This window comes from Moschus berezovskii, chromosome 27 (assembly GCF_049115385.1).
Source record: "Moschus berezovskii isolate FMDL1 chromosome 27, NW_MosBer_1.0, whole genome shotgun sequence".
NCBI lineage: Eukaryota > Metazoa > Chordata > Mammalia > Artiodactyla > Moschidae > Moschus > Moschus berezovskii.
In genome coordinates this window covers 24,573,775-24,586,755 of record NC_142486.1, presented here as the reverse complement: position 1 = coordinate 24,586,755, position 12,981 = coordinate 24,573,775, and the positions used below count along the sequence as shown (strand labels likewise).

The 12,981-nt window shown below is 48.1% G+C and overlaps 1 protein-coding gene across 1 annotated transcript in view; it reads right to left on the bottom strand.

Moving 5' to 3' along the window:
- Positions 1-9,140, bottom strand: part of GPR139 (G protein-coupled receptor 139) — a 42,159-nt gene extending 33,019 nt beyond the window's left edge. The window contains exon 1 of the mRNA XM_055408897.2: positions 8,795-9,140. Within this exon, the coding sequence (XP_055264872.1) occupies positions 8,795-8,918 (124 nt within the window). The 5' untranslated portion in view covers positions 8,919-9,140. The remainder of the gene's footprint in view (positions 1-8,794) is intronic.
- Positions 9,141-12,981: the final 3,841 nt, after the last annotated feature.

Here is a 12,981-nt window from a genome sequence, read left to right as displayed (position 1 = left end):
CCTCCTTATTGTCTATCACCTCCACCTCTCAGTCCAGCCTGAGTGTCAATTGTCAGTTGTCATTGCACACGTGGTGCCATTTTCTTATAATAAAGCTGGACAGCAGTACCAAATACTGCTCTTTCATTTTCTACTTGTGTGACCTTGGATAAGTGTCTCAATGTTCTCATCTGAAAATGGGCATAATAATTGTCCATTCCTCAAAGGGTCGTCATGAGAATTAAATAAGCTAGACTGGTTCCAAATCAGGAAAGGAGTACATCAAGGCTGTATATTGTCACCCTGCTTATTTAACTTATATGCAGAGTACATCACGAGAAATGCTGGACTGGATGAAGCACAGGCTAGAATCAAGATTGCTGGGAGAAATATCAATAACCTCAGATATGCAGATGACACCACCCTTATGGCAGAAAGCGAAGAAGGACTAAAGAGCCTCTTGATGAAAGTGAAAGAGGAGAGCGAAAAAGTTGGCTTAAATCTCAACATTCAGAAAACTAAGATCATGGCATCTGGTCCCATCACTTCATGGCAAATAGATGGGGAAACAATGGAAACAGTGACAGAATTTATTTTTTGGGCTCCAAAATCACTGCAGATGGTGACTGCAGCCATGAAATTAAAAGACCCTTGCTCCTTGGAATAAAAGTTATGACCAACCTAGACTGCTTATTGAAAAGCAGAGACATTACTTTGCCAACAAAGGTCCGTCTAGTCAAAGCCTTGGTTTTTCCAGTAGTCATGTATGGATTTGAGAGTTGGACTATAAAGAATTGATGCTTTTGAAGTGTGGTGTTGGAAAAGACTCTTGAGAGTGCCTTGGACAGCAAGGAGATCCAACCAGTCCATCCTAAAGGAAATCAGTCCTGAGTGTACATTGGAAGGACTGATGCTGAAGCTGAAGCTCCAATACTTTGGCCACTTGATACGAAGAACTGAGTCATTTGAAAAGACCCTGATGCTGGGAAAGATTGAAGGTGGGAGGAGAAGGGGACAACAGAGGATGAGATGGTTGGATGGCATCACTGACTCAGTGGGCATGAGTTTGAGTCAGCTCTGGGAGCTGGTGATAAACAGGGAAGCCATGGGGTCGCAAAGAGTGAGTGACTGAACTGAACTGAATGTATGTAAAGTGCTTTGAAGAATCTCCAGCACAAAGTAAGTGCTACATAAGCGTTAGCAATCATTAAGAGGAAAGGGCAGTGTTTTTGGTACATATGTCTCTATCATTGAGAAAAAAGGAAATAGACTGAAAGAGTCACATGTTTTCAGCAAAACAGCAGGGAAGCACAATTCTTTGGATAAGCAAAACAGTTCTTAAAACTGGCTCATTTTGCTTATTTACACTGTTGGGCTGCCCCATGCAGGTATCTGAATTCAAGACACCTGCATGCCCCACCCTGGCCCTGCAGAGCTGCATCTCCTATAAACATCATCCACATATTTCAGATCCACATAGAGGCTGCGTGGCAGGATCTGTGTTCCCCTCTCTTCCCTGTTCACCATCCTAGCTGCAGCACGTAGTGTGAACTTGCTGGTGGTGCTTGTCATTCTCTTCACTAATTTTCACTGAAGACCATTTCATGACCTGGACTGATATTATTTCTGGAGGCTTCACTGAGCCACAGGCAACTCTCTTCGGGGTACAGATTCCCTAGGCTTATGATGGCACTGATTGCTTAATCCATTGGGTCATTCTCTCCTAGTTTGCCAGCACATGGAGCTTCATGTCTGGTGGGTACATGTGGAGTGGAATTGTGCATTTATGGAAAAGTCCTATGTACAAAGCAGTCTGTGGCTTAGGGGATTTACAATGCTTGAACACACTGACATGTTAGGCAATAAAAACAACGTGAGCTATTATTTATTGAGCTTCTACAATGTGTGAGGGACCATGCGAAGCCTTTGCATGTTTTACTTCAAACTGCCACAAAACAATGCAGGGAATAGAAGGTTAATAACATTTATTGAACTCTTAGTCAGAAGCAAGGATTACAAAGCTACTGTTCTGGACTCCAGCCCAAGGCCAGCCCAGACAGTCTCTGGCATAGCTACCTCATTGGTCTGTGCTTAAATCCCATCAATGGTTCATATCTCCAACTGAGGAACACAAGCAGAGTTCAGCTCTCCTGGGCCTTTAACAAACTCATTAAGAATGACTTGTCAGAGATCACACAGTGGGTTATTACCACAACCAAGCCTGGAATTCAGGACTCCTCATGCAATGCTCTTTCTCCCACTGTTATAACAAGGATCCTAAGGCCAAATGAGAATCAAGAGGGGCCAGACAGGTTACAGAGAATTAGGTGCGCCACATAGGGACTGTCTCGAACTGGGGTGCATGTGTTCTTTGAAGGGGTAACCATTAAATAGATTATACAAATTACAATGGAATCCTACATTGCTTCATTAAAGAAGGAGAAAGCATTATATATACTGTTTTGGGTTACTGATATATGGAGTGAGAAAACAGCAAGATATAGGATGGTGTGTATTATGTGCTCAAGAGAATAAAATAAAAAAGGAGACTTGAAGTCCTCTATTCATATTTGCTTGTATAGATACACTAAAAAACCCTGAAATAAATTGGAAACTAGACACTTTTTTAAAATTAAAAAAGCTGACACATCACTTTGCTGACAAAGGTCCGTATAGTCAAAGCGATGGTTTTTCCAGCAGTCAGGTACAGATGTAAGAGTTGGACCATAAAGTAGGCTGAGCACTGCAGGATTGATGCTTTTGAATCATGGTGCTGGAGAAGACTCTTGAGAGTTCTTTGGACAGCAAGATCACACCAGTCACTCCTAATGGAAATCAATCCTGAATATTCATTGGAAGGACTGAGGCTGAAGCTGAAGCTCCAATACTTTGGCTACCTGATGTGAAGAGCCGACTCACTGAAAAAGACCCTGAGGCTGGAAAAGGTGGAGGGTGAGAGGAAAAGGGAGTGACAGAGGAGGAGATGGTTGGATGGCGTCATAGACTCAGTGGATATGAGTTTGAGCAAGCTCCGGGAGATAGTAAAACACAGGGAGGCCTGGTGTGCTGCAGTTCACGGCGTCACGAAGAGTCAGGGCTTTTACTGAAAAACAACAACAAAGACACTAATACAGTGACTACTTATGTGTGGCAGTGATGATGGGATGGTTCTCGGTACTGATGAGCAGGGGACAGGAAACGGGAGGGAGACTTTGCAATGTGTGCCTTTTCTATACTGTTAGGTTTTCAAGTACTATACCTGTTAATGTGCGTACACACACATACACATAGTTGCATAGGAAAGGCAAAGCAGCCTATTGCTCAGCTCTAGCTGACTGCTACTTTTTGGGAACAAGAGTATAATGTTTTTGGTTCTGTTTTTTTAAGGAAACCTGGAACTATATTTTTTTAATAACCCCCCCCTTTTTTTTTTTTACAATAGAGAGTTGAAATTAAGTGGGTTTTTTTTTTTTCAGTTTTATTTGTTTATTTATTTTTGGCTGTACTAGGTCGTCATTGCTGTGAGAGAGTTTTCCCCAGTTGCGGTGAGCTGCGGCTATTCTCTAGTTGCGGTGCTCAGGCTTCTTGTTGTGGTGGCTTCTCTGGTTGCAGAGCACAGGCTCCAGGCGTGTGGGCTCCAGTGGTTGCAGCATGGGCTCAGTAGCTGTGGCTCTTGCTTTCTAGAGCACAGGCTCAATAGTTGTGCACAGGCTTAGTTGTTCTGTGGGATGTGGGATTTTCCTGGACCAGGGATTGACCTCATGTCTCCTGCATTGTTCTGTGGATTCTTTACTACTGAGCCACCAGGGAAGCCCCTAATTCCACTTTTTAATTTCAGATTGTCCATTGCCAATATGTAGAAATACAATATGGGTTTTTCATATTAAGTGTGCAAACATGTTAACTCATTAATTTTGTCCTTAGGAGCTTCTATTGCGGAGTCTTTGTAATTTTCTATGAAGGCAATTATATCATCTGTGAATAGAAACAATTTAATTTCTTCCTCCATGTACACCTTTTTTCTCCCTTTTTCTTGCCTTATTGCACTGGCTAAAACATCCAGTATTATGCTGAATAGGAGTGATGAGAACATCCTTGCCTTGTTCTAGATCTTAGGAGGAAAGCATTTCATCTTTCATCATTAAATGTGATGTTAGCTGTAGGTGATAAATACTCTTTATCAGATTAAAGAAGTTCCCTCTCTGTTCCTAGTTCAGTAAGTTTTTTATCAAATGGATGGATACTGAATTTTGTCAAATATTTCCTGCAACTATTAAAATGATAATACAGAATTTATTTTTTAGTTTGTCGTATGGTGAATCACATTGTTAATATGGTGAATGATTTTCAAATATTGAACTATTTTATAACTATATATATTGTATTCCTGGGATTAATCCAATTTGGTCTTGTGTAGTATGTTGGCTCACATATTCATTTGGGTTGTCCATAAAGTGTTATGGAAAAACCTGAACAAACTTTTTGGCTAACTCAATATTATCCTTCTCATATATTACTGGATTAGAGTGGCTAATATTTTGTTAAGGATTTTTATGTCTATGTTCATGAAGACTATTGGTTGCTAGTTTTCCTATAATGTCTTTGTCTTATTTTGATATTAGGGTAAAGTTGATGTTATAAAACAAGTCAGGAATTTTCCCTTGATTTCCCTAATTTTTAAATGATGAAAAAATGACTTATAGAGTGCTTGCTGTGTGCCAGGCATTGTGTTAAGTGCCTAACTTATTTAATCCTTATAGGAACCCTATGACTCCATTATTGTCATCATCCTCACGTTACAAATGGGGAAACTGAGGCACAGAGGAGTTAAAGTCACTTGCCTAAAGTCACACAGCTTCTAAGTACCAAATCCAACACTCAAACTCCAGAAGTCCAGCTTCAGACTGGGTAATCTGTTTACTACACTTTCTCCAAAGATGTTTACAGGCAAAAGAGAACACATCTGGAGGGCTCAGACCAGTTTAGCAGCCACTATTCTTCCACCTATGCTTAACGACAACAGTAACTAGCACGTGTCAAAGCACTTACTACCTGATAGGCTACAGCCTCATCATCCTGCACCAACCCCCAGAGGCAGTCAGGCAACTGAGCTCTCCTCTGCTGTGTGGCATGTGGGTTCAGGCTTCATCGCCCTCACTTTGTCTCCCTTAACATTCACTGTGCCTTTTAGAAGGAAAAGTTTTAAAAATGTCTCTTTCAAATCTCAGTATAATTTTGCATTCCTCCTTATCAGGCAGGCTCACGGGTCCTCTCTCCTGCTCTCTTTCCTCAAGCATTCAGGCTCATCTTTTCCTCCTGCACTGCCTTCTGCTTTGCACTGTCTTGTCCCAGCTGGCCCAATCAGGGTCCCCAACTTGATTTTGTTGGCTTATTGTATGTGTTTTGAAGAGTTGGAAACATCTTGCTTATTTTAAAAGGAGGAGGAAAGAGATGGAGTTTTAGGAACAGCTGGGACACCAATTTTCTCCACTGAGCACACAGCAAGAAGGACCGAAGTTAGTTAAATAACTTCTCAACAGTAATGAAGGTACTGGATGCAATGGAAAGGACAGGTGTTTGCATGCTGGTTGGACCGCTCAACTATAGACCAGATGCTCCACTTCTCAGAATCTTAGTTTTCTCCTCCATAAAATGTGTTCAGGATATGTACACATCATGGGGGGATTCAATGCAACTATATAAGCATTTAATACAGGAAACAGATCCAGTGTGGAGAAGGCATTGAGTGACAGTGCTTTCCACAGTCTGGGCACTGTGGTAAGCCATTTTAACATAGGTTATCTTACTTAACATCAATTGCCTGTGTGCTCCACCCATTTTACGGATGGGGAAAACTGTGGTGCAGAGTAAGAATTCTCAAGTGGCAGAGCTTTACCTGTATTCCACATTAGAAACCCCTGTATTCCCCACCAGACCAGTAAATTAGACTGTCTGGGGGCAATTCCTAGAGGCAGGGGATTGGACCATATGGCCTTTCCCAAGCTCTTCCTCTCAATCTAGAGGCTGAAGGGGCTAAGAAACAGCCTTGCTCTCCCCTAGTTACTGGCTCCCCTGTTGCCAACACTCAGCCACTCCCTAACCCTCTACCACCACAGTGAGAATTTGAAATTGGGGTGAGTCCACTGCCAGGAAAAGTGATTCAATTAAAATCTCAGTTTTCAACAATATTACCAAGCTCTTCGGTCTGTTACTTCACACCCAGCATAGCTGAGCCTCGGAGGCAGGGTAGTGAGGGTTTGGGGGCAGGGCGGGGAATACTGAAGTGAGCTCTGAAGCCGGCACTGAGCCCAGTGCTCTTCTCAGCATGCCTCCAAGTCCTTCCTCTGGCTCAGGCAGGGCTAAGCAGCCCCCGTCCTTCCTACAACTGAATCAGCTTCATGATAACCGCAACTGCAGCAGCACACACAGCAGCAATCAATGTGTGGTGTGTTGGGCTCTGAGTTGAGCGCTTGACTTGCACCCTCATCTCCATCAACATCTTTACTTCTCACCACAATTTCAAGGGTAGCTACTCTCATAATGCCCATTTCACAGAGGAGGAAACTGAGGCACGGAGACATTAAAAAGCTCATAGATTAACAGCCAACTCTGCTTCATTCTACAGTCTGCACTCTTAGTCACTAGGATGTATTTTTTTGTCCTTACGGTTTTAAGAGAATGACTTAAGGATGTCAACTACCTTGCAAGCCATTAACCAAGCTGTTACCAGCCCATAATCTTCCCGCCAGCCTGGCCTCTCCAGTGGTCCCTCTGTGTCCATCTCTGAGCTCCCTGATCTCGGAGACTGTGTCTTAGGGGTCTCTGAGTCACCTCTTCATACCACCTCAGCTCTTGGTACAACAGTAGGTGGTCATAACTCTGAATGTATGAACACATCAATGTCCTTCAAGTTCTAATCAAAATTCCTCACTCTTAAATCTCCAAGCCTTGGGCTCAGCCTTGAAGAGTCTGTGCCTGGCATAAGACAGGTGCCATTGCTAGGGCCAGGAAGGTCCTAGCAGGCATGGGAGTTAATCTGTAAATGTGTGCAGTACCTTGACTCCCACCCTGAGGGGTTTGAAGACATGAGCTTTCCCTCATTCTCCCCATCCTCATTTCCCTGCTCTGGACCCTTAGGGCCTTTCCTTGTCTCTATGGTTCTGTGCCTCAAGGGGTTTTCAGAAGAAAAGCCTGAGAGAGTGGTAACTTCAGTCTGAAGAGGAGATGGACGGAAGACCAGTGGGAGTCAGATATACTCTGGTATGAGGGCTAGAAGGAAAGGGGCTCTTATTTTTGTGGTTCATCAAATAAGCAACCTTCTCAAAAACACTCCCCAAAGGAGAGTTCTGGAGAGGTTCAGGAGGGCCGGGGGTGGGGGCGGGGAGGTGGGGGCTGGGCCTAAATCGATCTCAGCTTGGGGTAATTACAGGACACGTGCTGCCACCCCAGCAGGGCAAATCAGGCTAGCTCTCTGCCAGGGCAGCCAGAGCAATTAGTTAGTAATAAAAGCTTCATCACTCATTAGCAGAGAGGCTCAGTCTTAGCAAACTTAGGTTTTCTCCTACCTGCCAAATTTGGGAGAGGGTGGATTTATTTAAATATGGCAGAGGCCGTGGCTACCAAGTTGAATGTTTTGGAAAGGAAATCTTCAGAAATCCAGCTCCCAAGTCCCCAGGATCCTGAAGGCAGCAGGGTAGATGACACCATGATTCTAGGCTTTAGGTAGGACTGGATTTTTTTTTTCCCCCTATTTCTTTCTGTCCCTCTCTCCCATCTGCCCGCAAGTGATCTTCAGGAGTATTTCTGCCACAGAGATTCAGGGACTGTCGCAGGGACTATCTGGAAGAAATGTCCATCTCCAGCTGGAGCCCCCCAAACCCTTCCTTGCCTCAGGCGCCCTGGCAAGCACCAACTCCCCACTTCCCCGCGTCGGCAACAGCCCCTGCCGCCCCCCCACCCCCACCCCAAGCTCTCTTCAGGAATTCAGTACAAGTCTCAGCTACACTTCGGACAGCAGGCTAAGATGTGGAACCAAACAGACATCTGCAGCAGCCGTGAGCTGCCCGGGGTCGGTGGACGGGGAGGCAAAGCCAAGGGGTGAGGCGGGTCCTCAAGGAGACTGTGACCCCCTGCGGTGGCGGCCTCGGTAGCCCGCAGGTCCCTCCGCACCCTTGTCCTGTCCAGGGCATGGTCCTGGAGCTACCCTGACTCTTCCTAGCCGGCCTCGCCTTCCTCAGGGTGGCAGCGGGGGGCTCATCCCTTGCTCCATCCCAGCATCCCCGCCCCCCCGGAACAAGAGAGTGCCCAGGTTCAGGGTTTCCAGCGTCCTCTGGGGTCAGGCGGCGCGGGGCAGAGGTGCCCCTAGTCTGGGTGGGCGTGGGGGGCGACGGGAGAGAGGAGCCCCCCGTGACACCATCTGTCCGGACTTGCAGTCCAGTCACACACACACACACACACACAGCCCTCCCTGGAGTCCCTCACGGACGCCTGACCGAGCCCCGCAGTCGCGCACACAAATACACACCTAGGAGCTCAAACCCCACACACATCCTGGCCCATCGCCCGCCGCGCACACTCCTGAGACGCACACACACACACACACACACACACGCACCGTCCCCGCCAGGCCACCGCAACTTCCTCTCACCCCCCAGAGTCTGGAAATGTCCGCAGTTGCCCAGAAAGGCGTAAACTTTTTGCAGAGGGGGCGCCGGGGATGTCACCGAGAAGGTGGCCAGGCCCGGGGGCCCCGGGCAGGCTTCGCCCCGCACTCTCTGGGCTCCCGGCTCCCCTCCCTCTCCCCCACGCCCCTCACCTGGTAAACCGAGGCACAGCAAGAGGCTGTAGTAGACCACGGGCACGAAGCCCAAGCCGCAGGCCGAGCCGGGGGACCAGGGCTGCGAGCTGTTGGCTACGAGGTGGGCGTGCGTGTGCTCCATGAGCGCGCCCCTCGCTCCCCGCGGCCCGGCGCCCGGCCTGCCAGCCCCGCTCCGGACGCCGGCTCGGTGGCGGCGACCGCCTAGGCAGCCGCCGGAGCAGCAGCGCCTCTCTCCCCGCGGGACTTGCTTCTACCCTTGGCCGCGGTCCCCTCCGCACCTGCCCGCCTGGAAGCCCGGCTCAGCCCTCCCGCAGGGCGCTGGGCGCTGGGACTCGGGAGGGGCTCCCGGAGCCCATTTGTGCGCCTCCCACCTCGGGCTCGCGCGGCTCCCGCCTCGGAGCCGGGGGGCTGGGACGCCGGTCCCCGCAGCCAATCAGCAACCGCCGGGACCCGCGGGCAGGAAGGGGTGGCGGGGTGGGCTGAGATGCTCTGGAGGATGGGGGGTCCCAGCTGCCCCTCTCTGCTCCAGATTCTGGAGGAGACATGAACCAGACCCGAGAGCCCCAAAGGAAGACTGGGTGGAAACAGGCTACCTTCATCTCCAACCCTCCGTCCCCCGCTCTGAGTGGGAGGGGCGTGGTGTGGGTGGGACCTGCTTCTCCAGCATAGGTTCTGTACTGAGGCGGCGTGTCCTCAGTTTGCCTTTCTCGACCTTCCCCTCATCCAGCTCTCTTCTCCCTCTTTACCTCCCCCTCCTCCTCCTCCCTCCCGCCAGTGCTTCAAGTCCATCTCTTACGAAGACTCTGCACTCAGGGCAGGGGGTGAGAAGAGGAGGCTGGAGGAGCAAGGATGCTCTCAGTTTAGTCGCTCAATTGTGTCCGACTCTTTGAGACCTCATGGACTGCAGCACGCTAGGCTTCCCTGTCCATCACCAACTCCTGGAGTTTGCTCAAACTCATGTCCATTGACTCGGTGATGCCATCCAACCATCTCATCCTCTGTCATCCACTTCTCCTGCCTTCAATCTTTCCCAGCATCGGGTCTTTTCCAATGAGTAAGTTCTTCCCATCAGGTGGCCAAAGTATTGGAGCTTCAGCTCCAGCATCAGTCCTTCCAATGAATATTCAGGACTGATTTCTCTTAGGATGGACTGGTTTGATCTCCTTGCAGTCCAAGGGATTCTCAAGAGTCTTCGCCAACACCACAGTTTAAAAGCATCAATTGTTTGGTGCTCAACTTTATAGTCCAACTCTCACATCCATACATGAGGATGCTCTAGGGTTCTCTGTTTTCCTGGTCCAGAGGGCCCGAGTTTAAAAGGAAGAGTGTGTGCAGCTGAGTGTGTGTGCTAACTCTGGGGGAGGCTGGAGGTGGGCTCTACCTGAGCTGAGTGCCTTTGAATGGGATGCGGGCAGGGTAGCAGAAGCCCTCCAGACAGGAGCCCTCCTGCCAGTGATAGGATGGCAGCCACACAGGCAGACTCATCTACACTCACAAACGTAGTACTCCTTCATGGGGCGCACTCATACACTCAGGCCAGCACGTGGAAGCCCTTTCATCCCACATCTAGACACGTGAAAACGGAGGGGCACCCTCAACATGCACAGTGACCACACTCATGGGGCACACAGACAGATGCACGTAGGAACTATCTGTGGGGTGGACTAATGTTTGAAGGTTGAGTGAAGGATAAAAGAAATGAAGCTGGTGGGGATATCAACAGTCTTGGAGAGTGGGGGTGAACAGGCACTCTCATCTCACAGTAGGCAGAGGGAGAGTTCTCCATGAGGCTCTTCTGTGGGCCACAACAGAGTTGGTAAAGAAGATATGCCTGTCCCGGGCTCAAGACAGTGTGTGTGAGAGAGTTAGAGATTCTGTAGAAATCCCAAGGTTATGGGAAGAGAGGTGGGAGGGGGGTTTCAGGGTGGGGAACACATGTACACCCATGGCTGATTCATGTCAATGTATGGAAAAACCATTACAATATTGTAATTAGCCTCCAATTAAAAAAGAAAAAAAAACGTGGGGATGAGCAGCTGCCATGGCAGGAGCATATGATGAGCTGAGAGAAGACTAAGTCTCCCCTCTGTGTCCCACCCTCTTTCAACATTTATTGCAAGGGGGAAAGGAATTGGGTGGACTCCAGGTTGCCCGAGATAGAGAGGCCCCTGGCCCCTCTATCTTGCCCCTCCCCTGCCCAACAAGGGGACCTGTGTCCAGTTCCCATCATTAGAATTGTTAGATCATTACATGTCATTGCTAGGTTATTACAGAGTCACGTGGGCCCGGTAAGGCCAGGTCTGATAACTCAAGCCAAGTTGGATATTGAAATTTTTCTGTGAACTCTCCCATTTAAATGTGGTTACCTCAAATAAAAACAAAATAGAACAAAAAAACCTCCCAGGTCGTTAATAAATAAAGCATGCCATCATAGAGGTTTGGCAAATAATTGTTTAAGAACCTATAGATTAGACTTGTCTGCAGGTGACCAGACTGAGATGAGAAACTGGGGTTGGCTTCCAGGCTATTTAGAGATTTCCTTACCTTGTGACCCGTGGATAATGCCTCAGGGCTTTTGCACTGGCTCTTTCCTCAGCTTGTAGTTCTCTTTCTCCAGAAAACTGCATTAACCTGCTTCTTCACCTTCTTCAGGTCTTTGCTTATATGTGTCCTTCTCACCGAAGCCTTCCCTCACATTCCTATTTAAAATTGAGACCTTCACCCAACTCCTGGCCAAAATGCTTACTTCCTCTGGCCCTCCCCTGCTTGAATGTCTCTATAAGCTTGGCACCATGGACATACTATAGACAATTTGTGTTTTAGCTTGTGTCTTATCTGTGCTTCTACACAGTGCTTGCGTTTTGCAGGTTCTCAACACACACTGAAAGAATGGAGGGCCCTGGCAGCACTGACCTGGGGCATGCAGGGTATAGGGAAATGGGTTTGTCTTTGTGGAAGAGAGGGTCAGAAAATTGGGTCCCGGTAGGGCTGGGGGCGGAGAAGGCAATGACAACCCACTCCAGTACTCTTGCCTGAAGAATCCCATGGACAGAGGAGCCTGGCAGGCTGCAGTCTATGGGGTCGTGAAGAATCGGACACGACTGAGCGACTTCACTTTCATATTTCATTTTCACGCATTGGAGAAGGAAATGGCAACCCACTCCAGTGAGTGTTCTTGCCTGGAGAATCCCAGGGACGGGGGAGCCTGGTGGGCTGCTGTCTATGGGGTTGCACAGAGTTGGACACAACTGAAGTGACTTAGCAGCAGCAGCAGCAGCAGGGTTGGGGGAGGGCACAAGCTCAGGTTTAGCTTGTAATTATCATATATGACTGTTACTTAAAAAAAATAATTCATGTGGTTTGATTCTGGGACTCCAGTCCAGTTCAGTCGCTCAGTCGTGTCTGACTCTTTGCGACCCCATGAATCACAGCACGCCAGGCCTCCCTGTCCATCACCAACTGCCGGAGTCCACCCAAACTCATGTCCATTGAGTCGGTGATGCCATCCAACCATCTCATCCTCTGTCGTCCCCTTCTCCTCCTGCCCTCAATCTTTCCCAGCATCAGGGTCTTTTCAAATGAGTCAGCTCTTCGCATCAGGTGGCCAAAGTATTGGAGTTTCAGCTTCAACATCAGTCCTTCCAATGAACACCCAGGACTGATCTCCTTTAGGATGGACTGGTTGGATCTCCTTGCAGTCCGAGGGACTCTCAAGAGTCTTCTCCAATACCACAGTTCAAAAGCATCTGTTCTTGGGCACTCAGCTTTCTTTATAGTCCAACTCTCACATCCATATATGACTATTGGAAAAACCGTAGCCTTGACTAGAAGGACTAGTACTCTAGTTAGAGACTCTTTATAAAACCAGAACCTTGATTGGGCAGAGGAACTGGGCTACATGGGGAACTTTAATGGGTCTTGTTTCTGAGCCTGCATGTCTCCATCTATAAAATGGGGATGAAGGAAACCAGGTATGCCTCATTCTAAGGATGCTGAGGAGGGAGAGAGGGTGTGGAGCAGCAGAGACAATACAGACTACAATTTTGGAGAACAGAAAATTAGACTGGGGTCTCTGCAGCTCTGTCAAGGGCCTTGGCAGCTTGCCAAGGTCCAAGTTTCCTGGGAAGTGTGTGGGTTGGATGAGAAACCCTTTCAGTCCGAGGTCAGGCCTTGGGTATTCTTGG